Below are 25,717 nucleotides of genomic sequence, written 5' to 3'. Positions count from 1 at the left end.
TCCTGTTGACAGTTCCACTGTGTATAAATAGTAATTGGAGCAGGGATTTGTCTCCAAGGTAAATGCCCTAACTCCCCACGCCGCCACCCCCTCCCCGGGTCTGTAATGTCTTTCTCACTCTTGCTCACCGGGGATTAATCAAGTATTTTATACAGAATGGAACAGCTTCAAAAAGGAGGGATTGAGACCACCCTTATTACCCACTGGTTGAGACACTTTGTGGCTGTCTTGTGAATGACAGCTAGGTTCCCTTTTGAATTTTTTTGGACAAACTATTTGGCAAGCGTGTCAAATTTTCAAAGTTTAGGTCGACCAAAACTGCATTTTTAGCCAAAAATAACTTATTTTGGTGAAAAATTGCACCCATTTTTAGTAATCAGCTCTTTAGTGGGACATAGGGAAATGTCTGTGAAAACAATTATGAAAAATTATGAAATTATGAAAATCTATTTAAAAAAAAATTAAAACTTAAACATAATAATTTGAATTAAATTTGTCACAACAACTTCCAAGTTTTGGAATCTTAATGAATAGTTGTCAGAGCAGATCTTCAATTTATTCTGTCTGAATAGTCTTTTCTTCCGCATTCTTTCCTCTGCTTCTTATAAAATAAATCTTCCGAGCAACATATACTGACTTCTCCTGAACGTGGACTGAGTTTCCCAAACCAAAGTGTTGAGTTTTAGAGCAGTTTTGACTTTTGTTTTGAATTGTGTGTGTATTTTAAATTGCTTTAGCTTTTTTTCTAAACCAAATTTTGTTCAGCTGCCTTACTTCCAAATGAATTTAAAACAGCCTCTTCACCCTTGCTTTTCATCTTGTGAGCTTAAGTCAACACTTTAATAAAGATTTTGGACTGTAAACCTTTTTTTATTGTAAGACCTTATGCTGTTGTTCACAGAATAATATTGTTCACAAAAGCTGCGTATTATTATTAAGGTAAAATAGATTATGCAGTGTTACATGTGCTACTATATTATGAAAAATCCCTTTGAAATCTAATCTAAATGTCCTGTTCATTTCAACAAGGCTGTTTAAAAATTTTGTAGTGTCAGAATGTACTTTTATTAATAATCTATGCTTTGCAAACTTAGTAGAGAAATACATTATTAGCATGCTTTCAAGAGAATACAAACTAGAATTTCAGAAAAATATATAATATAGTCTTCCTTTTGAATTTTGTATTAAAATTAAAAATCCTTTTTTCTTTTTCACCCTCATCTCCTCTGTTGCTGGTGCTGGTGTCTTAATATTGTCTGCTATATATATATATATATATTGAAAATGCTCTGTTACAGGCAGAGTCGAAATTCAACAGTTACACAGTGGGCACACTAAAGTCTTTGTTCTTCTGAAAATCAATTCCCAATGAAATTTTATCTATTATTGTGTTGGTTCTTAATCTGAGGTACACCTCTATGCTCTGTTGTTCTATAACAGCTAAATGGTGACCATGCTCCCACTGCTTAATTTATGCAATCAAAGAGCTGTCCTACGCATGGGTTACTAAGATAGCCAGTTGTTTGTTTGAGTGCAAAGCCATAATTGTCCATGTTCAGCATTTGTGTTGGCTGTATCATGTCTTTGTACACTTTTCAGATTTGTCGTTCCCTCATAACTTGTGGAATTGTTTCTCTAATTTAGAGGTTTTATAGACTACAGCTAAGTGTATAAATCCAAATTTAGAAAGCACCTCCACAAAGCAACCCCATATCCAGGCAATAATTTTTGGAATACAAGTTTGTAGATACGAGAAGCAATAATAGTATTTTTCACATTTATAAGGACCTTTCATCTGAGTAGCTTAACAAACACCAGTTAAGGCCTTACTTCACTACCTTAAAGGGGAATTTTATCTCATCAGTGTTAGATTAAACTGAGGTGCAGAAGTTACATGACTTGTCCAAAGTAAAGCAGTAAATCTGTAGCAGAGCCAGGAACAGAACCTAGGATTCTTGTTTCCTAGTCCCCTGCCCTTTTCCTTGTCAGTACGCCAGCCTCTAAGCCATTAATTTCTGCGGAATTTAAGCTTTTAATATAAAAAATAGGATTCTATCCTTTGTTTGCAACAGTAACTTTCCAAATAAAAACTAAATGTAAACCAATGCAGAGCAGTATTCAAGACACAGTGAACCCCTCCAGTGCCTCTGCTGCTACTTACTGCTTTATGAGGCAGAAGAAGAGTGGAAAAAAATAGGACTCTGGTTAGTTTCACAACTGCTCTTCTAAACTGTCAGGAATCACTTTAATTTCATTCTGTAGCAGCTTGAAAAAAAGCTATAAGCATCATGAGAAATGGATGCTGGAGTTACAAGGGAAGGAGAACCAAAACATCTGTTGGAGCAAGATGTAGAGTAGTGAAGATCTTCTGCCTTTTGTAGCAGCCAAGAGAAAATGAATGGGAAGATTGTGAGGGGAGAACAGACAGAATAAAAGCTATTTCACCGGAGGAGGATATGAAAGGTTCAATCAGAAGCCAGAGATTGCATCCTTGTAGCAATCTGACCTCTTTCCCAGTTATTGGGGTTTTGCTGGGAACAGAAGAAAGCTGGGCTTTTCTCACCAAGGTGTTGCTTTGCCATCTATCATAGTTTTAGTTCTCTTGCTAGTACTTGTATTGTCTTGTAAGTGCTCTTCAAGCCCTGTCTTAGAATAAAGTCAGCTGTATTTTTGTTTTTAAAAAATTCTATTAAATCTCTATTTAAAATGTTTTGATCCTGTTATGCTCTGGGATTTCTCTTTCTCACTGCAAAAAATTTAGAGAAATTCTGGAACCAGCAGAAACAGCTTGGCAATTACCATACTTATTTGTCTAAAAAGGAACAAAGTAATATCCTGCAATTCTCAAGGGGAAACATGCATAGAGAACAAAAATCTGAGGGAAGAAATGTATGACAATTTCTTAGACTTAACAGACACTGATGGTGCATTTTCTAACATGTTCATTCCATTTAGACGTCACGCTCTTCAAAGAAGGTTCATAATTTTGGAAAGAGATCAAACTCAATAAAGAGGAATCCTAACGCACCAGTCATCAGACGGGGGTGGCTTTACAAGCAGGTATTCATATTTTTTCCTTGTTTGTTATTGTATGCAGGACAATAGTTTGTGAAACCTAATGCTAGAAACATTGGAGCGAAGATGACAATATCTTCTGGTGCATGTGTGTTGCCTTTCATTAACTTATATCACCTACTAAATAAAATACACAATGAAAAATGAATAAAGGCAGCCAGGAAGTACAGAATAGTGGTTTACTTGTTGTATTTCTTTGGGAAGCATAAGAAGAGAAAGGTACAATGTTGTAAATTCAGGGACCTGTTACATCTGAAGGATTTGGGGGATGGGTGTCTGGCAAATACATATTGGGAATGGAAGACTAAGTTAATAAATCATAACTGGTGGGAAAATGGGACAAGAGTGAGTGGCCAAATGTTTTGCTATTTATTATTCTGGGATGGCTATTGGGGGATATTTTTTGGCTTGAACATTGGTAGTATATATATATATACTGGGAGCGTGTGTTTGAACTGTGATTTTTTTTTAGTCACTAATGTACATTAAGGGGAAGATTTTTAAAAGTATAAATAGCAATTAGGCACCCAAATCCCACTGAAAGTCAATGGCTTTTTGCCATTTCTGCTTTTGAAAATCTCCTTACTGGTTGTACTTTCTTGCAATCAGCAGTTCAGGACTATTGGATCTTAGGGCAAGAACACCTCTTTTTCTAGCATGTCGTGGGTGCTACTGGAAAACAAACTGGTGTTTTTAGGTGAAAATAGAGGCATGGGGTTTGGGGGGGGGGGGGTATGTATGTATGTATTGGACCCACAATTGCCAAGCATAGTCCAGTTGACTGTGTTGCAAACAGATGACCTGAAATAGTTTTTCCTCTGTCTTTTTTAGGTAGAGAATTAAAAACATTGATCATTTAACTACATTAAGCACTGGCTGATCTTCACTTGGGGTGGCAGTGGGTTTCCTCCTCCATATTTAGATTCTTCTCTCGGTCCATGCTTTTATCCAGCCTTTGCCAGCTAAAGGACCATAAGGTTGGGTTATGTGGGCTTTCCTCTTTGGTTACTTTATGGCTTGAAAAGAAGCTGCTTTTGAATTTCTGGAGTAGTTTCACTTCTTAATTTATGTCCAGTTAACACATTAGTTCGGGAAAAAGAAATTGTACTGAAAAAAACATTGTGGTGGAATTAATAGCCTAACCCCCATACAAAATGTTCAAACCAATGAATACATTCTATACTAAGAAATAAAAATGATTTGTAAGAAAATACTACTACTTTGCACCAAGAACAGAGTTGTTTAATGAATTCTAATAAATGAGATGATCAGTTATCCTAATTTAAATCCATAAAGAACACAATTTTGTACAGGTAGCAATAACATAATTTGGCCAGCAAAATTCTTACTGTTAGTGGTGGGTAAGAAGGAAAAAAAGCCATTTGGATTTTCAAATTTCAGTTTCAATTAGGAAGGATGGCAGAGAAAAACATCTCTTTTTCTGCTGCACTTTAACCCATTAACACACATGATTTATTTCTCTAGCTAGTGTAGGCAGTAGAGCTCAAGCAATATTACACACCCCTTCTTCCTGCACCTGCCTTAGCTCCAGGCAGACCACAGTTCTGTCTTTCCATGACTTCTCAAAAATCATTACACAGAGTTAAACCTCGGGGCTATTGTATGTAAAACCCTGATAAGTGGATGTTAACAGTTCCCAGTCAATTTCAGAGTACAACATATGTTTTGTTAGTTAAACATTTAATGGACACAGCACACTGTAAATAGTCTAAAATATTGTAAATGCTATGAATAACGTCAAAACAAATGTTGTTAGACAATAAATCTACTGGTGTTCCTTATAGATTCCCCTTTTGTTTGTTACAAACATTCAAATATAAGGTTGAAATATAACATTTTCTAACTTCATTGCATACATCAAAACACATTCCCCTCTGATTTTCTCTCAAAGATGATTTCTCATCTTTCTAGTGCGACCATAGTATGTAGTGTGTCACCTGTAAGATGTAAAAAATTTTAATAATGAGAGGAATTAACCATTGGAACAATTTACCCATGGGGTATTCTGATAAATTTTAAATCAAGATTGGATGTTTTTTCTAAGGATATGTCTATGCTACAAAATTAGGTCGAATTTATAGAAGTCTGTTTCTTTAGGAAGCAATTTTATACAGTCGATTGTGTGTGTGTCCACTAAGCGCATTAAGTTGGCGGAGTGCATCCACAGTACCGTGGCTAGCATCGACTTTCAGACCGTTGCACTGTGGGTAGCTATCCCACAGTTTCCGCAGTCTCCACCGTCCATTGGAATTCTGGGTTAAGCTCCCAATGCCTGATGGGGAAAAAACATTGTCGCGGGTGGTTTTGGGTACATGTCGTCAGTCTTCCCTCCCTCCGTGAAAGCAATGGCAGACAATCATTTCGCGCTTTTTTTTCCATGCGGATGCCATACTACTTTCAGCAGACGGTGCAGTAGGACTGCTAACAGTCATCATCGAACCACCGCTTCCACTGCAACTCTGCTCTCCTGCTCTTGTCTCAATAGCAAATTTCTCCATGTTGGCTGTCATGGGCTCCCACTTGCGCTGCAACTCTGCTCTCCTGAATCCACCTCGCAGGTCATCAGCCATTGCTTCTGCTGCAACTCTGCTTTCCCGCTCTCCTACAGATGGCATACCACGGCAAGTGTGCAGCCCGCTCAGTTCAGCTCACCAACACCGCCACTGTTGTGTCCTGGTGCTGCTGGCAGCAGACAGTGCAGTAGGCCTGCTAACCATCGTCATCCACTGCTTCCGCTGCAACTCTGCTCTCTGCAGACTCCATACCACAGCAAGCATGGAGCCCGCTCAGATCACCACGGCAGTTATGAGCAGTGTAAACACCTCGTGCGTTATCCTGCAGTATGTTCAGAACCAGAACCTGCAAAACCAGGCGAGGAGCCGATGGCAGCATGGAGATGAGATTGATGAGGACATGGACACAGACTTCTCTCAAAGTATGGGCCCCGGTAATTTGGACATCCTGGTGGCAATGGGGCAGGCTCATGGAGTGGAACACTGATTCTGGGCCTGGGAAACAAGCACAGACTGGTGGGACTGCATAGTGTTACAGGTCAGGGATGATTCCCAGTGGCTGCGAAACTTTCACAAGCATAAGGGCACTTTCATGGAACTTTGTGACTTGCTTTCCCTTGCCCTGAAGCGCACGAATACCAAGATGAGAGCAGCCCTCACAGTTCACAAGCAAATGGCAATAGTCCTCTGGAAGCTTGCAATTCCAGACAGCTACTGGTCAGTCGGGAATCAATTTGGAGTGGGCAAATCTATTGTGGGGGCTATTGTGATCCAAGTAGCCAACGCAATCACTGAGCTGCTGCTGTCAAGGGGAGTGATTCTGGGAAACGTGCAGGTCATAGTGGATGGCTTTGCTGCAATGGGGTTCCCTAACTGTGGTGGGGCGATAGACGGAACGCATATCCCTATCTTGGGACTGGAGCACCAAGGCAGTACGAGCACCAGTACATAAACCGAAAGGGGTACTTTTCAATGGTGCTGCAAGCTCTGGTGGATCGCAGTGGACGTTTCACCAACATCAACGTGGGATGGCCGGGAAAGGTACATGATGCTCACATCTTCAGGAACTCTGGTCTGTTTGAACAGCTGCAGGAGGGGATGTACTTTCCAGACCATTGGAGATGCCTATAGTTATTCTTGGGGACCCAGCCTACCCCTTAATGCCATGGCTCATGAAGCCATACACAGGCACCCTGGACAGTAGTAAGGAGTTGTTAAACGATAGGCTGAGCAAGTGCAGAACGGTGGTAGAGTGTGCATTTGGATGTTTAGAAGCGCGCTGGCGCAGTTTACTTGGTTAGACATCAGCGAAACCAATATTCCCATTGTTATTACTGCTTGCTGTGAGCACCACAATATCTGTGAGAGTAAGGGGGAGATGTTTATGGGCAGGGAGGTTGAGGAAAATCGCCTGGCTGCTGATTATGCACAGCCAGACATAAGGGTGGTTAGAAGAGCACAGCAGGGTGCGCTGCGCATCAGAGAAGCTTTGAAAACCAATTTCATGACTGGTCAGACTACGGTGTGAGTGTTCTGTTTGTTTCTCCTTGATGAAAACCCGCCCCCTTGGTTCACTCTACTTCCCAGCAAGCCAACCACCCTCCCCTCTTCGATCACCACTTGCAGGGGCAATAAAGTCGTCGTTGTTTCAAATTCATGCATTCTTTATTAATTCGTCACACAGATAGGGGGATAACCGCCAAGGTAGCCCAGGAGGGGTGGGGGAGGAGGGAAGTACCAGGTGGGGTGGCGGAGGAGGGGAGGACAAGACCACACTGCACTTCAAAACTTACTGAATGCCAGCCTTCTGTTGCTTGGGCAGTCCTCTGGGGTGGAGTGGTTTGATTGCCCGGAGGCCCTCCCCCTGCATTTGTGGGCATCTGGGTGAGGAGGCTATGGAACTTGGGGAGGAGGGTGGGTGGTTACCCAGCGGCTGAAGCAGCAGTCTCTGCTCATGCTGCCTTTCCTGCAGCTCAACCATACGCCAGAGCATATCAGTTTGCTCTTCGAGTAGCCTCAGCATTGCCTCCTCTCATCAGACTGCTGCCGCCTATCATCTTGCACCTGCCACCTCTCCTCACGTTCATTTTTTGCTTTCCTGGACTCTACAATTGTCTGCCTCCATGCATTCTGCTGAGCTCTTTCAGTGCGGGAGGACTGCATGAGCTCAGAGAACATTTCATCGCGAGTGCATTTTTTTCGCCTTCATATCTGCGCTAGCTTCTGGGATGGAGATGATAGGGGGAGTGTTGAAACATTTGCAGCTGCGGGAGAAAAAAACGGTAGAGTAGTATTTAAAAAGACACATTTAGTGGGTAGACTCTTTCATGGTGAATGGTTTCAAACAGCAGCACCCTCCTTTCCCATACCAAGCACCCATTGGGTTGGCCCATTTAAAAGGAGGGGCTGCAGTTTTCTGGTTAACGTGCAGCACAAACCCAACTAAGCCCCCCCCCCCCCCCCCAGATTCTCTTGGAGGATCACTTCACCCCTCCTCCCACCGCGTGACTAGTATCAGGGAAGATCCTTGCCAGCCAAACGTGAACAGCTCAGCGTGAACGTCCCCCACCCCTCCCTCCAAGCATGGCTAAAAGCGGGGATGATTTCTTTTCAGCCACAGGCAAACAGCCCAGCAGGAATGGCCACCTGAATGTCCCCTTAATAAAATTCCCCTATTTCAACCAAGTGACCATGAATTATATCGCTCTCCTGAGTATAACACAGAGAGATAAAGAACGGATGTTGCTTGAATGCCAGCAAACACCGGGACCATACGCTGCCATGCTTTGTTATGCAATGATTCCAGACTACGTGCTACTGGCCTGGCGTGGTAAAGTGTCCTACCATGGAGGACGGAATAAGGCTGCCCTCTCCAGAAACCTTTTACAAAGGCTTTGGGAGTACATCCAGGAGAGCTTCGTTGAGATGTCCCTGGAGGATTTCTGCTCCATCCCCAGACAAGTTAACAGACTTTTCCAGTAGCTGTACTGACTGCAAATGCATCCCAAGTCTTCAGGGAAAATTAATCATTAAACGTGCTTGCTTTTAAACCATGTATTATATTTACAAAGGTACACTCACCAGAGGTGCCTTCTCCGCCTTCAAGGTCCGGGAGCCTGCCTTGGGAGGGTTGGGAGGGTATTGGATCCAGGGTGAGAAACAGTTCCTGGCTGTCGGGGAGAACGGTTTCATCTTCCGCATCATCATCGTCCTCGTCCCCAAAATCCTCATCCCTGTTGCGGGAGACTCCCCCACCTTGCAGGAGTCCACATACAGGGGTGGGGTAGTGGTAGGAGCAGCACCTAGAATTGCATGCAGCTCATCATAAAAGCGGCATGTCTGGGGTTCTGACCCAGAACGGCTGTTTGCCTGTTCAGTTTTTTGGTAGCCTTGCCTGAGCTCCTTAATTTTCACGTGGCACTGCTGCGGGTCCCTGTTATAGCCTCTGTCCTTCATGCCCTTGGAGATTTTTTTCAAATATTTTGGCATTTCGTCTTTTGGAATGGAGTTCTGATAGCACGGATTTGTCTCCCTATACAGCGATCAGATCCAATACCTCCCATTCGGTCCATGCTGGAGCTCTTTTGCGATTCTGGGACTGCATGGTCACCTCTGCTGATAGAGCTCTGCATGGTCACACACGCTGGCCAAACAGGAAATAAAATTCAAAAGTTCCCCGGTGCTTTTCCTGTGTACCTGGCTAGTGCATCTGAGTTGAAAGCGCTGTCCAGAGTGGTCACAATGGAGCACACTGGGATAGCTCCCGGAGGCCAATACTGTCGAATTGCATCCATACTACCCCAAATTCGACCCAGTGATGTCGATTTCAGCGCTAAACCCCTCATCGGGGAGGAGTATAGAAATCGATTTTAAGAGCCCTTTAAGTCGACAAAAATGGCTTCGTCGTATGGATGGGTGCAGGGTTAAATCGATCTAACACTGCTACATTTGACATAAACTCGTAGTCTAGACCAGGACTTAAAGGTGTTCTCTAGGAATTATTTTAGGGAAGTTCTATGGCCTTTGTTACACAGGATGTCGAATGAGATGATCACAATGGTCCATTTTGGCCTTGAAATCTGAATCTTCAGAGCTTGAAAAGTTTCAGAGTAACAGTCGTGTTAGTCTGTATTCGCAAAAGGAAAAGAAGTACTTGTGGCACCTTAGAGACTAACAAATTTATTTGAACATAAGCTTTATTTTATTTATTTGAGCATGAGCTACAGCTCACTTCATTGGATGCATTCAGTGGAAAATACAGTGGAGAGATTTATATACACAGAGAACATGAAACAATGGGTGTTACCATACACACTGTAACGAGCGTGATCACTTAATGTGAGCTATTACCGGGGGTGGGGGGGTGGGGTGAAGAACCTTTTGTAGTGATAATCAAGGTGGGCCATTTCCAGCAGTTGACAAGAACGTCTGAGGAACGGGGGGGTGGGGGGGAGAAGATGGGGAATAAACATGGGGAAATAGTTCTACTTTGTGTAATGACCCATTCACTCCCAGTCTCTATTCAAGCCTAAGTTAATTGTATCCAGTTTGCAAATTAATTCCAATTCAGCAGTCTCTCATTGAAGTCCGTTTTTGAAGTTTTTTTGTTGAAGAATTGCAACTTTTAGAGAGACTGCTGAATTGGAATTAATTTGCAAACTGGATACAATTAACTTAGGCTTGAATAGAGACTGGGAGTGGATGGGTCATTACACAAAGTAAAACTATTTCCCCACGTTTATTCCCCCCCATTGTTCCTCAGACGTTCTTGTCAACTGCTGGAAAGAGCTTGAGAAGTGTCAACATCTCTGTCCTGTCAAACACTTCAGAACCCAGTAGGCAAACAAACAGTCTGGGGATCTCCACAGCTAGTATCATTCCAGCTGTTGTGTTAATAGCTGACTGGTCCTCTCAGTTGCTGGTGAAACAGAAGTCTGTACCCTGTATCCAAAGTGTGACAGGGATTGGGATCACATATAAAATATCCATTTCCTCTCTCTAGAGCACAGTCTTCTCCCTATAAGCCCAGCTAAATCAGGCAAGAATTCACAAATCCTCACCTCACTAAGTAGTGCCCCCATTCTCTTTCTGAAACAGAATCCCAGTTTAAAGCAGTTAGCTGATAGCTAAATATATGTTCTACAGGCTCTGTAGCTGCGACACATAACACATACTTCCCCCACCTGTCCCTCTAGGTCCATAAAACATACTGTGGTGGATCAAACATTATCCTAATGGAGGGCTTCCTTAGCCAGTAAAGCTGAAGTTGCACTCACTTGCATCCAAAGTACAGGTATTGGGACCTAGCCCTCACAGCAAACCAATTCTTGCTTCTGCATCCATCAACTGTTGAGTCCACAGGGTTGTTCTTAACTCCTTTATTAAAATCCCTACTCCCTTTTGCTCTCTGGCTCTGCTCTCAGAGCACGACTAGGATATAACCTGCCAGATGGGTTGTCCACAATGAAAACTTTATATACAGCCCAGAGCATCGACTGAACATGTCTGGTAACTACCACCTTATTCTGAAAGTTTCTGAGTCTTTAACTGAGTTTCCCTGCCCTGCTGTCTGCACATGTGCTGAGAGAGAGTATCCAACTAAGATCCATGTCTCCTCCCCACCGTTTCTCTTCCACTTAGGTGGAGGAACGAAGTTATATGCTGCAAATAAAGCATATGGGTTACATTTGCATGATGCAGAGCCTGTGGATCTTGTTTAGTACCATCATTTTACAAGCAGCATTTAAAATTTTTTTTTTTTTTTTTAAGATCTACATATAATATCCCTTTGTATAACAAAAGTTCATTGCTTTTCATTCATCAGGCAACTTCTGGTCCTATTCTGGATAATGGACAGTTTTGTGCTGAGATATAGAAGGACTTCTCATGAGTGTGTGAACCTGAGGCAAAAACCTCTTGATCAATAACATTCTATCATTAGATTGTTTTACACAAACATTTTTGATTATTGTCTGAAGATTTAGACAATTTTAAATTCAAGACACTGAATGTATGTTAATACTAGGAAAGTCATCTTAGAGGGCTGAATGTCTTTGCCAGTATTTGCTGCTGTGATTGTTTTCTCTTGGCTGTCAAGATAGTTATGTTTTTTAAGAAGCATTCTTTTAGAATCAGCTACTCCCTAAGAAAAATGAGTGCTAAGCAGCGCTGCTTAAGATAGCTGGTAATCAGAATCATCAGACTATTGTTGTGCTATTGTGATGACTTTTTTGGATGTCAGATGTCTTCCTTTGATGCTCTGTAACTTCACATTTTGGGCTATGTGCTGCTAATTTGCAAATAGAAAAGGAGTACTTGTGGCACCTTAGAGACTAACCAATTTATTTGAGCATAAGCTTTCGTGAGCTACAGCTCACTTCATCGGATGCATACTGTAGAAAGTGTAGAAGATCTTTTTATACACACAAAGCATGTAACACACCTCCCCCCACCCCACTCTCCTGCTGGTAATAGCTTATCTAAAGTGATCACTCTCCTTACAATGTGTATGATAATCAAGTTGGGCCATTTCCAGCACAAATCCAGGTTTTCTCACCCCCCCGCCCCCTCCACACAAACCCACTCTCCTGCTGGTAATAGCTTATCTAAAGTGACCACTCTCCTTACAATGTGTATGATAATCAAGCTGGGCCATTTTCAGCACAAATCCAGGGTTTAACAAGAACGTCTGCGGGGGGGAGGAAAAAACAAGGGGAAATAAGTTACCTTGCATAATGACTTAGCCACTCCCAGTCTCTATTCAAGCCTAAGTTAATTGTATCCAATTTGCAAATGAATTCCAATTCAACAGTTTCTCGCTGGAGTCTGGATTTGAAGTTTTTTTGTTGTAATATCGCAACTTTCATGTCTGTAATCACGTGACCAGAGAGATTGAAGTGTTCTCCGACTGGTTTATGAATGTTATAATTCTTGACATCTGATTTGTGTCCATTTATTCTTTTACGTAGAGACTGTCCAGTTTGACCAATGTACATGGCAGAGGAGTATTGCTGGCACATGATGGCATATATCACATTGGTGGATGTGCAGGTGAACGAGCCTCTGATAGTGTGGCTGATGTTATTAGGCCTTGTGATGGTGTCCCCTGAATAGATATGTGGGCACAGTTGGCAATGGGCTTTGTTGCAAGGATAGGTTCCTGGGTTAGTGGTTCTGTTGTGTGGTGTGTGGTTGCTGGTGAGTATTTGCTTCAGGTTGGGGGGCTGTCTGTAGGCAAGGACTGGCCTGTCTCCCAAGATTTGTGAGAGTGTTGGGTCATCCTTCAGAGTAGGTTGTAGATCCTTAATAATGCGTTGGAGGGGTTTTAGTTGGGAGCTGAAGGTGACGGCTAGTGGCGTTCTGTTATTTTCTTTGTTAGGCCTGTCCTGTAGTAGGTGACTTCTGGGAACTCTTCTGGCTCTATCAATCTGTTTCTTCACTTCCGCAGGTGGATATTGTTGTTGTAAGAATGCTTGATAGAGATCTTGTAGGTGTTTGTCTCTGTCTGAGGGGTTGGAGCAAATGCGGTTGTATCGCAGAACTTGGCTATAGACGATGGATCGTGTGGTGTGGTCAGGGTGAAAGCTGGAGGCATGTAGGTAGGCATAGCGGTCAGTAGGTTTCCAGTATAGGGTGGTGTTTATGTGACCATCGTTTATTAGCACTGTAGTGTCCAGGAAGTGGATCTCTTGTGTGGACTGGACCAGGCTGAGGTTGATGGTGGGATGGAAATTGTTGAAATCATGGTGGAATTCCTCAAGGGCTTCTTTTCCATGGGTCCAGATGATGAAGATGTCATCAATATAGCGCAAGTAGAGTAGGGGCGTTAGGGGACGAGAGCTGAGGAAGCGTTGTTCTACGTGCAGCAGCGTGTCTGGCTCCGGCGGGGCGGCCAGAAATGCTGCTCTGAGCGGCATGGTAAGGGGGCCAGGGGATTGGATAAGGGGTAGAGGGTCTCGGGGGGCAGTCGGGGACAGGGAGTAGGGGGCGGTTGGATGGGGCAGAGGTTCTGGGGCGGTCAGGGGACGGGGCGCAGGGTGGGTTGGATGGGGGTGGGGTCCCGGGGGGCAGTTAGAGGCGGAGGTCTCAGGAGGGGGCAGTCAGGGAACAAGGAGCGGGGGGGGTTGGATGGGTGGGGGTTCTGAGGGGGGGCAATCAGCGGGCAGGAAGTGTGAGGGGTCGGATGGGGGCAGGGGCCAGGCCGTTAGGGAGGCACAGCCTTCTCTATCAGGCCCTCCATACAGTTTCGCACTCCGATGTGGCCCTCGGGACAAAAAGTTTGCCCACCCCTGCCCTAGCGGCTTGGGCTTACCTGCCCAATGACAGATTCTTCACTATGTCTGGACTGATCTTTACAGCACGGTCCCCAATAACTGCAAGAACCTGCCTGCAACGGCTGGGCTACGTTTTGGTCTCCTTGTTTGTTACACTGCATACATGCACTTCAGGTGTCTTCAGGCATGGCTAAGGACTACGTACACCCTAAACAGGCAGTCTTTCCAAACAAATCACCATGCCTATGTAAGTAGTAGACTCTTTCAAGTGGTGGAAAGACCCACTAAAGGTCTTTATGGGAACTCCATTTTCACATCCACCACTTTAGAAACAGCTCATTATGGACGCTTCTTTCCTAGGTTGGGGGGGTGGCATATCCATGAGGTGCCACAGCACAAGACAGATGGTCCTCACAAGAGAGAGTGCTTCACATTAACATCCTGAAACTAAGGGTTGTCTGTGTGTTAGCACTTCCTCTGTGATACCGAGGGGCACACTCTAAGGGTAATGTGAGACAACAGGGTAATTTGTAGCTGTACAGTACAAAAACTGATAAGTGGGAGCAAGATCCCAGTCCTTAAGCACAGAATTGCTAAGGCTGTGGGACTGATGCTTTTTACATCACACAGAAATCTCCATGATTTACCAGCCAGGTCTTCAGAACCCAGTTGCAGACTTCCTGAGCAAGGACCGTCCATCAGGACCATGCACGGGAAGCTGAATGGCTCCATTTTCCACAGCACCTGCCAGATCTGAGGCCTCCTCAAGGTAGACTTCTTCACAACTTCAAGCAATGTAAAATGTCATCTCTTCTGCTCCAGAAGAGCATATGGCCACAATTCCTCGGGAGATTCCTCACTAGAATCTTGGCCCCACGTCCTGCTCTATGCTTACCTGCCTGTTCCTCTAATCATCAAGACTTTGCTCAGACTGAGATAAGAGTGGGCGAGGGCTATCATGGTAGCACCATTGTGGCTGAGGCAAGTGTGGCACGTTGTTTTCTGGCAGTGCCTCTCCGCCTTACCCTCAGGGAAGATCTGTCATAAACCTCAGGTGTCCTGACCTATCCCAACCTCTCGTCTCTGGACCTGACAACTTGGCTCCTAGATGGTTCTCGGGCACAGAATTCACTGCTCAGCCAATATTCAGTCAGTCCTTCTGTCTATCAGGAAACCTGCTACTTGTAAGACTTACTGCCAAAATAGAAATGCTTCCATTCTTGGTGTTTTCACCACTCTGCAATCCTCAGAAGCTCCACTCTAGGGATCCAAATGACCTATTGGACTTAGACATGAGGTCTTTCAGTGAGCTGAGTTAGTGCTCCTGGCCACCGTTAAGGCCTTCCACTTACCTATAGAAGGGGTTTTACTCTTTGCCTCTCAAACCACAAACCATTCCCTAAGGATTTATACAAGTTATTCCCTCTTGTCCGAAACCACACTTCTCCATGGAACCTTAATCTGGTCCTCAGCGTCGTAAGCAACTCCCCATTTGAGCCGAAGGCTGCCTGGTCCTTCTCACATCTCTCTCGAGGCTTCATTTTTGATATTCTTCTGGCTGAGGTGATGGCTGGGAGAACTTGGGGCACTCATGTCAGAACCATAGTATGCTGCTTCCTACTATGACAGGGTCATGCTATGCCTCCATCTTCGTTTCATCCCTGAAGTATCATTGGAATCTCATATCAACCAAGAGATCCATTTATTATATCCTAAGTTCCATACCCCGAGGGAGGAAGTTAGTCTCCACACATTAGATGTCAGAAGTGCCTTGGCTTATTACCTTGGCAGAACTAAGATTTCAGGGCTTCTCCCAGACTCTCTATCCTTTGCCAAAAGGATGAAGGGACAGCTAGTTTCCACTCAACTATTGAAGTGGTTTTGGGTTGTATCTTGACCTTCTGTTAAGCTGCTGAGGTACATCCCCCTCACGGAGTGACAGCTGACTCCACTAGGGCTCAGTCCACTTCTGTAGTCCTCCTTAAGGATGTCTCCGTATTGGAAATCTTCAGGGCTGCAACCTGGTCCTCAGTTCACGTTTGCCAAACATTACGCCATCATACCTGCATCTAGAGCTGACATTACCTTCAGTGATGCAGTCCTCTGAACTGTCTTTGATTTGCCTCCTCAGCACCTACGTCAGTGATGAGAGACTGATTGGGGATCTGCTACAGTGAAGCATCCTTAGAGACATATACTAGAAGAGCCAGTTACTTGCCTGTACAGTAACTTGAGTTCTTTGAGATCTTTTGTTCTCTATGGATGCCCCACCTCCTGTCCACCTTTTCTTATGCTGCGGAGTCTTCCAGGCTTCGTGGTTAAGAAGGAATTGGATTGGTGGTGGGTCCACATCTCCTTACATGACCGTGACGTGGGAGCACAAGGCACACCTCTGAGATAGTGGCCTGAGATAGTGAGAGTACACAAACATGCATACATCTTACAGTGAAGCATCCACAGAGGTAAAAGTTTTTGAATAACTCAAGTTATTGTACTGCTGAGTAACCTCTCCTTTTTATCCTGAGCTGTGTCTTTGCAATTTGTTTTATAGGAAGATATACTTCCGTTGCTAAAACAATTTGATACTTTCTTTACTGGAATGCTCAGGAGGAGGGGGAAGTTCCTTTTACATATTACTCATTTCTTAAGGGATATATAATGTCTTGTCAGGTTAGTATATCATGGTAGTGCTGAAATATTCAAGAACGGAGATCTATTGTGTAGAAAAGACTTACTATGGGAGAAGTAGTAAATTAAGGTACAGAGCTATGCTATTTTTGTAAAAGTTGTATTCTCCTCATTGCTATATACTAATGTTCAAACCCCTTTTAGGATGTAATTCCTGTCTTGTTTCACTAATGAAAAGACTACAGCAGATAGATTTTAAGGTAAACTCAGTTGGAGCGGGCTTACAGACTCATTTATTCTCTTAACGTTTGAATGGTGACTTCAGATAGGAAGGGGATGCTATAAATTACTGTGCTGTGTAAGTATTTGCAATGATGGTGATACAAGTCAGCTGATCTAAGAGTGTTATCTGGGTATGATGCAACCTTCAGAGAGCTACAGTTAAAGTACATACAGCTTTCATTCTCTGACAAGTTATCTAGTAATAGCATTCCTACTGTATTTAATTATACAGAACAGTAATTTGAGTCTCAGGATGTGTAAGCTCATTACACACAACATCATTCTCAAATCATTCTATATTCTTTCTACCAAATCTGAGTCTAGAACCAATTCTTAATTTTCTCATTGATGGAAAACACTGTCCAATTGCTGTGTAATGACACTCAACTAAAAGAAAACAAATAGCATGCAAATACACCATATACAAATGTATTCACTTTACTGGAGGATTTGCCATACCCTAATCATCAACTCCACTCTTCTGCATCTTGGCCTGATGATTCAAAGGAAAGCAAAAAAGAAAATCCATAATGTTTGAGTAGTAGTGCAGTTATGGGCATGATTTGGGGAATCTTCTTGATCCCTGTAGATATCAGTTGAGGTCGTTGAGTAAGAGAATGTCTTGTGTTGGATGGCTCAATTAAACAACCTCTTAAATAGTCTGTCATGGGTTAAAGAATGCTTTAGATTTAAAAAAAAAAAGCTTTTACAAGCATTTCAAGTCTTTAAAGTTAATGCTCTTGTGGCTAAACCACAGTCCTGGGAGTCAGGATCCCTGTGTTATAGTCCCAGCTCCACTGCTGATGTAGTGTATGATCTTGGTAGGGCAGGTCATTTGACCAAGTCTTGTTTCCCCATCTGTGAAATAGGAATACCACAGGCAGTGTTGAGACTTAATTCATTAATGTTTTGTAAAGCATTTTGAGATCCTCTGATGCAAGTTTTCATAGTGCCAAATATTCTAATTATGAAAACTTTCAGTGGCAGAGGGTTTGCTAAGTATAGATAAAATTATTCAGAAAAAGTAGGTTTTACACTCTGGGTAATATTTGTTTTTTACCTAGGGAGCAAAGCTTGAAAAGAGCAGCCAAAAAATTTGATGACTCTTTCTTTTTTAAATTTTTTTTATAGCATACTCTCTTCTTCTTTGAGTGTATATAAAGCTTAGGGTTTTACTATAGTGCCATCCTTGAATATCACTTTAAATCCCATTCACTACGAGAATACTTTTAAAATTCACAAATACCTTTCTTTTTGGAGTAGATTAACATATTTATTAAATCTTATTTTACCAGGATGTGCACACCGCAAAGCTTCATCTTACTTACACTGCAGTAGTCGTGGCAGTCCTTCATTCTGAGAAATGTATTGCAAATTGGTTAGATACATAAAAGCAAATGAAATTGGTTTAGGAATAAATTTTTTTATGTTGGAGAGAAATTGCTATAGGTTTATGAATACTGGTGGAGCAGGGAGTTTGGCGCACACTTGATATGAAAGACAAGAAAAGATAAGGATAGCTTTTAAAATATTGGCTCACATAGTTCCTCTAAAAAAGCATACATGTTTATTTCCTTCTTCCCATTTACTGTAAATTGTAGTCTCTAGGTTTCTAAAATAATGGGCTTGTATTTCATTTAATCTTAAATTAGATCATCTGTACGCTTTCTAGGTAATCAGCTTGGTATTTAAAGTCAGGACTGTGTTAAGAAATCAAATGTGCATAAAACATGCTCTTAAACAAGAAAATCAATAGATGACATTAAATCATTGCAAACCAGGGGATCTGTTTTCAGTATGAGGCATTAATTGTTGATCGTCTGACAAATGCTTACTTGAACACTTTGATTTAATGTAGGATAGTACTGGTATGAAGCTGTGGAAGAAACGATGGTTTGTGCTTTCTGATCTGTGTCTCTTCTATTACAGAGGTAAGTTTTCTTTAGAAAGGTTTGTTTTTGTTTTACTTTAGAAACAGGAAAATCTTTGCATCTTTTAAAAAAAAAAGTTTAAGAGTTGTTGACATAAACTGTTCTCTTCCTCCCCTTCCCCCTTCTACCTCCTGCCTCCAGCTACAATTGAACCTTTAAAATAAAGCTAATCCTGTCTTCTAATTGGTGAAAGGGTGCAAAGAGCTGTTGGTTAATGTTGACATGTAAAATCAGCACACTACTAGAACTAGCTGCACTTCCGAAGTCAAAACCAATTGCTGACATTGTGTGTTTATCTGGCTTTGCCAGAAGGAGTACAGGAGGCACTGGATGTGGTTTAATTAAGCTGCAGCTTTATTCTTAAATATCTAGGAGTATGTGGCAGATAGACTAGTACAGTGCAAGTAATTCCATAACCCTTGCCACATACTTGGGGACTGTCGCCTTATCCATGCTGGTCCCAGCCAATCCACTGTTGGGACCCAGCCACGCCCCTCATATGAGGGTTGTGTGTGGGAAGGCTATAACGAAGGAGGTTGGCTCCCCACCATACCACTTGTAGGAACCCCAAATCCCATTTCTCTGCTCTTTTAAAAATTCTTTACCAATCCATTTTGAGAGATCAATGTATCCATTCCCTGTGGAGTACCTGCACTGGACATCTGCCACAAGCTTGCCTGGTCCAGATAAAAGGGGGCTTTTCTGGCACAGCTCTGGGTATAAATACCCAGAAGTGAAAATGATTATACTTATTTGAAAAATGTGCAGCACATTTTTACGTTAATCAAGGTAAACTAAGTCTCAAAGCAGAAAAGCTTTCTTTGTAATTCTTGTTAATTCAAATTCTGAATTATTGGAATGCAGTCGTCATGCTTGCACTCAGCACTTGAAAGATTACATGTTGTTAGATAAACCACTGGTGGGTCAGAATTAGTCTACTCAGTAGGACTGTAATTTAGACATGGAGACATTGGTTGAGCTTTAGTTATTTTATGTAGTTAAATGGCCAGTGCCTATTCTGTGGTTTTCCTTGTAACGTTTGCCTACTTTTAGGAAGTCCTTTAAGGGTATGTCTGCACAGCCCATGGAAGTTTCATTTGTTTAATATTCTGGGTAGGTTGAATCTCAGTTGCATTAGGGGGGGGACATAAATCTGAGAGGGGTGTTTGTTTGTTTTGTTTTGTTTTTTAACTTAAAAGTCTACGGGTATGCCTACACAACCTGCAGCAGCAAGCCTCCCAGCCCTGATCAATAGACTTTGGCTAGCTGGGCTCACACTAGCACTCTTAAGAATAGCTGTGTAGATGGCGCTTTAAAGTTGTAGCTTGGGCTCTGAAGCCTATGGAGCTGTCCATTCAGCTATTAAACATAAATAAAACTATGTATTCAGAGGTCTGTTTCCAATTTCCCATTTGTTCTGTGCTTGATTAAGGTGTTAATCGTAGGCTAGATAAGAGAGACAGAAATAAAAGCAGAGTAGTCTAATCTGTATAAAGTAAGAAGCTGAAGTTTCAGATAGCTATTTTAGCTGTCGTTTCATTACTGAGACGTATTTAAATCAAAAAATGTTTCAGCAATGGTTTACTTGAAATTATTACTAGAAATTATTAAATTAAGTTACTAGAAATTATTAAAACAAAACAAGCAGACAAATTCTAAACCCTATTCTGTGGAAGTTGTTTATACTAGGTTAGTGCTATCTCATTCAGGAACTTAGATGAAAAGGGGAAAATGTGCATTTGCTCTTAAATTGCAAACAGTATTTCTGGTTGTATATCTGACTGTAACACCAGATAGGTTGATAAGGTTTAGTCCAAAATTTTACCATGTTAAAATCCAGTGCCAAGTCCGGATTTAAGGGTAGAAAGAAAACTGATGGCATTGTAATTTTTAAATGCTTAGAGTATTATGTTTCTGTTTTCACTGGGGGATAAGACTGCCTGCTTTCACATAGAAAAGATATTGCTTACAACAACAAAAAATCTTATAGATCAGCATAAGAAGATTCTCTCCTATTTATACAAATGAAGATGGATGTAGTGGGTAGAGTAACATAGATAAAAGCTCAGACGATGGGAAGCAGATTTTTAAAAATTTGGAAACTATAAGCATAGCAGTATGCATGTAACAAAGAAATCCAATTCCCCAAATACACAACTATTCAATGTAACAAAAATGGGTAGTGCTACTGAATGAGATTTACCTATGTGTAAACAAGTTAGTTTAATCTAAGTGTTTTCAGAACGCACTAGTTTATGTGGAGGAGAAAATACCATGTTGCCTTTTCGAGAGGTTTTTTTCCCATATTCTGGACTAGGGAGGAAAAATGATACATAGTACCTCGTAAGGGTTTGTCTGCATAGCACTTTGGAGCACGCGGGATTGAGCCTTCCAGCCTGGATTAACAGACTTGGGGTAGAAGGGCTTGTGCTAGTGCTCTAAAAACAGCTGTGTAGACAGCTCTTTGAAGTTGCAGTTCAGACTGCAGCTCGGACTCTGTAGCCTCACCACCTCTGTAGGTTTCAGAGTCCAACCTCCAGCCCAAACCAGAACTTCAAAGAACTGTCTACACAGCTGTTTTTAGAGCGCTACCGCCAGCCCCACTAGCCCAAGTCTGTCCACCCCAACTGGGAGGCTAGCTCCAAGACACTGTGTATATGTCTACACTGCAGTTCAAGCCTGGGCTTGAGCCTGAGCTCAAGCCTAACCCCCTTTGCATCCACACACCATTTGGGCTAACCCAGGCCTCAAAAACCAGAGTCCCAGGACCCTGAAGGGTCTGAGCCTTATTGCTTTCTTATGTGCACGTGGCCCCAGCTTGACTCAGGTCCCAGAAGTCCTCCATATGTTTCCCAGAGTTCCTGACAGCAGAGGAGTAGCGCTTTGGGCAGCAAGCATGGTGGCCAGAAGTGTCATTACTGCCTGGCTGAGCCTGCTCCCCCTTCCTGCTCTGGTTCTTCCTTGCTGCTGCGCGGAGTTTTCCCCAGAGCAGGGAGCAAAGCTGACGTGCGAAAAGCAGCTCCCAGCTGCTAGGATGTTGTGGGTCACATCACTCCCCTGGCCATGCTGAGTCAGGAGCTCTGTCACTCTGTGTTCCTGCAGGAAAGCTGCTTAATACTTGCTCCGCTGTCTGGCCCTTGCTCCCAGACCTCCCCTGCCCTCTCTGGGGCTGTGTGTGCCAGGGCGCCTGGACTCTGTGCACTGTCGGGGCAACGAGTGGGAGCCAGCCCCAAAACCTCATAGAGCCTTCCGTGGCTCCGTCTCCATCAACCTCCTCGCTATGGGACAGCTAGGGGCTGGCTCCCATAACATACAGCTAAAATGTCAGATTTGCACTACTTAGTGCTTTTGTAGTATAAATCTAAAATTCTGTAGAAACTTTAAATAGTTCAGGTTATGGCAACATGAGTGATTTGTAGTGACTGTATTGTAGGTCTTCAGTCCAATTAAAATGCTAGAGAAGGAGTGTAAATATATTAAAGAGCATAAACCGTTATGTGAAATTTAAAACATTCAATCTTGTAATTGAATATGCCTGACTTCAGTCCATAATTGGAAAGGATGTGCAAATTGGCTCAGAGGCCAACATTTTTAAAAACTATTTTGAAATCTTTCTGCTCTCTAATGTATTAGCAAGTTGTACTGAATAAACAGTGGGATGCAAGTAGTTCTTTTGTCCCTGTCTTTTGCCTTACACTTTTTCAAAGATGAGGAGCGTTGGAGCAACTTCTTTTGGTGAAAGAAGTTATTGGAGCAACTTCTTTTGGTGAAAGAGACAAGCTTTTGAACTACACAGAGCTCTTCTTCAGGTGTACAACTTCCACACCTTTTTCAGTCATTTACATGTGTGCAAAGTGGATGCAAAAGACAATTATTCTGATTGGGAAACATTTTACACTTACTGTGCACTTTAGGCCTTGATCTGCAAAAGATCCGTGCACACGAGTAAGTCTCATTGACATCACTGAGATTACTCATAGGCGGCATGTATAAGAGGCTTGGGGAGGTTTAGCCTCCCCAAAAATAGCTGGCCATACAGGGGGCAAGAAATGCCAGCTGTGGCACAGATCACCTCCCTTTGGAGGCACGCTGGCCAAGTACCCTTGGAGCGCCACCGTCAGAAGCTCCCTAGAAGTGGGGAAACCACTTGCACCTGGACTGACCCCGCCCTCGCTCTGACTCTTCTCCCTGAGGCATCCCACCCTTGCTCTGCCTCTTTGCCCCAAGGCGCCCTGTCCTCGCTTGCCCTTAAGGCATGAAAAAAATGACACTTTTAAAAAGGACAAACACACACTCCTTCTAGCGCCCCTTAGCTGAGTTGCTCCAGCATCAGCATGCACAACCTCTCACTGGCTGGCCCAGCTATGGGGGTACTCCTCCTGCTGTGCATGCCAATGCCAGAGCAACTCAGCGAAGGGGTGCATGAATGGAGGGTGGGTGGGGGCCATGCTCCCATCACTTTAATGGATCTTCCGTTCTCGCATAAGCCTCCCCAAACAAAAGTCATGTGCCATATATGGGATTACTCACATGCATAAACCTTTGCAGTTATAACTTCACAGTTATAAAAAAGAAAAATAGAAGGTAACTTAAAAAAAAATGTTCCCTTCCTTGTTCTGCACCTTTTAATGTGATATTTAGGCATTCACGTTTGTTCTGTGGGTGGTTGTTATAGTGAAATGTTCTCATTATATTTAAATCTTTATCCCCAAAGTAGTAATGTGAAGAAGTTAACGTGCCCATTGTGAAAAGATTTATATTTGGACATGAATGGCATAGCTCTTCTATTATAGTTTGCTTTGTAGGCTGCATGCTCAGTTTGGAAAAATGCTATCATTGTGCTTCGTAGCTGTCATCCAATACACTTTATGAACAAATGGTGTCATCTGTGGAAGCGTATCTTAAGGTATATTAAGGCTAGACATGCACTGTCAGTGAAATACAACATTCACCCAGTAATTTCTGAGTTGCAGATTCTTATTTCTCCAGTAGTCACAATGTGTCTCTACTGTGGGGGTATTATTAGTAACTCCTTAGTTAAGCTTATGTTGAGAGATTCAGTTAAAGCAGGATTAAAAATCCTATTTTCCACTTCAGTGATTGAATTTAGTATCTGAGTTTAATACAAGTCTTCAGAGGACAACTGAATTTCCCATAATATTTGATTAGTAAAATATTTATGGTTTTCACAGGAAACGTTTTAAAATGAACCTCCTGTGGCTATCCAGACAGGAGCGTTGGTCTGACTATCTAACTTTAGCAAGCCTGCTGGGGCACTCACTCCTGTGGCATCACAGAGTGGCTGAGTAAGGACATGAATTTGGGGCACAATGAGGAGGTGGAAGACTTGACAGTGGGATTGCCTGCCAACCCCTCAGTAGCACCCACTCCCAGACCCCTACCTAACCCAGTTCCCTGGCTGGCCCCAATGCCCAATCCAGCTGTTTGGTTCCATGTCCACGTTCTTTCTCTTTCCCTCCCTTCAATAACTTCCCTACCACTGTCTGTGCCATGAAAAGCTTATACGTTAAATCAGGGCCTGAGGGCCACATCGGGTTTCCAAAGTTGTATGGAGGGCCAGTTAGGGGAGGCTGTCTCCCCCCAAACAGCCAGGTATGGCCCAGCCCCTGCCTCCTATCTCCCTCCTCCCCCCACACACACCCTGCTTCTCGCCCACTGATGGCTCCCCCGGGACTCCTACCCCATTCACCACCCCCTGTTCTCTGTCCCCTGACCACCCCCGGAGCCCCGCCCCCTGACTGCTGCCCCATCCAACCCCCCCTCTCATTCCTGACTTGCCCCCCGGGACCACTGCCCCATCCAACCCCCCTGTTCCATGCCCTCTGACGGCCCCGACCCCTATCCACACCCCCGCCCCCTGACCACCCCCCCAACTCCCCTGCCCTCTATCCAACCCCCCCTGCTCCCTGCCCCCTTACCGCGCTGCCTGGAGCACCGGTGGCTGGCAGCACTACAGCCGCGCCATCCAGAACACCGGGTCAGGCCGTGGCTCTGCAACTGCGCTGCCCAGCTGCCCAGAGCATTGCGCTGGCGGCGTGGCGTGCTGAGGCTGCGGGGAGGGGGAACAGCAGAGGAGGGGTCAGGGGCTAGCCTCCTGGGCCAGGAGCTCAGGGGCTGGGCAGGAGGGTCCCATGGGTCGGATCTGGCCTGCGGGCTGTAGTTTGCCCACCTCTGCGTTAATCAATCTAATGTTAAAGTAAAGTACTCCTGGTGTTCAATCTGGACACTGGCCATCTACTGAAATCCATCGTGAAACACTGAATACAGTTGAATTCTCTGATTTTCAATGGATGAAAAACATATCCATTTGACATGGGGAAAAGGAGTCTAAATGTATGTATTCTGTGTATAAAACTGTTGTTCTAATCAAATATTATATTTTAGATGAAAAAGAAGAGGGAATATTGGGGAGCATACTTCTACCTAGTTTTCAGATATTGATGCTTTCTTCTGAGGATCATATTAATCGCAAATACGCTTTTAAGGTGAGGGCATTCATTTTCAGTTGAAACAAATAGAGTGCAGAACTCTTTTCACTGTGTGTTTATGCAAGATAGGATAGACAGAAACAGCCTCTGAGTTTGATTTTGCATAATACTATATGCAGATGATCCAAACAGTGGAATCTAATCAAATGAATTTGTTGTGGATATAGACAGATAATTGCTAAACTTGATGAAGGCGCTAACCAGGCATATTTCATCATTTTGCAACTCCTTTATTTTTAATTCACAACTCTTAATAGGCACATCTTGGTGGCTTGGAATTGCAGTCTCCATATGGAGCTAGGCTATGTCTACATGGCCCTGCAGTTTCAACTACAGGAGTGTGAATCACAGCACACACTAACGTGCTGCACTGTAATTCCCCTGTGTGGACACTCTGGGCATGAACTAAAGGGTACCTTGTTGGCGTTAACTTAGTCCTGGTCAAAGAGGATTAAGTTAATGCCAACTAAGGCTATGTCTACGCT

General features: G+C 43.2%; 1 protein-coding gene across 30 annotated transcripts in view; it reads left to right on the top strand.

The window, feature by feature from the left end:
• Positions 1-25,717, top strand: part of PLEKHA5 (pleckstrin homology domain containing A5) — a 261,450-nt gene that overhangs the window by 148,655 nt on the left and 87,078 nt on the right. For all 30 annotated transcript variants that reach the window (XR_005227918.2, XR_006288348.1, XR_005227919.2 and 27 more), the window contains 3 exons: positions 2,956-3,060; positions 18,651-18,723; positions 25,129-25,229. Coding sequence is in view for 26 of the 30 variants with exons in the window: in XM_037916034.2 (XP_037771962.1) it covers positions 2,956-3,060; positions 18,651-18,723; positions 25,129-25,229 (279 nt within the window). In the remaining 4 variants the exon portion in view is untranslated. The remainder of the gene's footprint in view (positions 1-2,955; positions 3,061-18,650; positions 18,724-25,128; positions 25,230-25,717) is intronic.

This window comes from Chelonia mydas, chromosome 1, assembly GCF_015237465.2.
Source record: "Chelonia mydas isolate rCheMyd1 chromosome 1, rCheMyd1.pri.v2, whole genome shotgun sequence".
Classification (NCBI taxonomy): domain Eukaryota; kingdom Metazoa; phylum Chordata; order Testudines; family Cheloniidae; genus Chelonia; species Chelonia mydas.
This window is presented reverse-complemented; position numbering and strand designations above follow the sequence as displayed.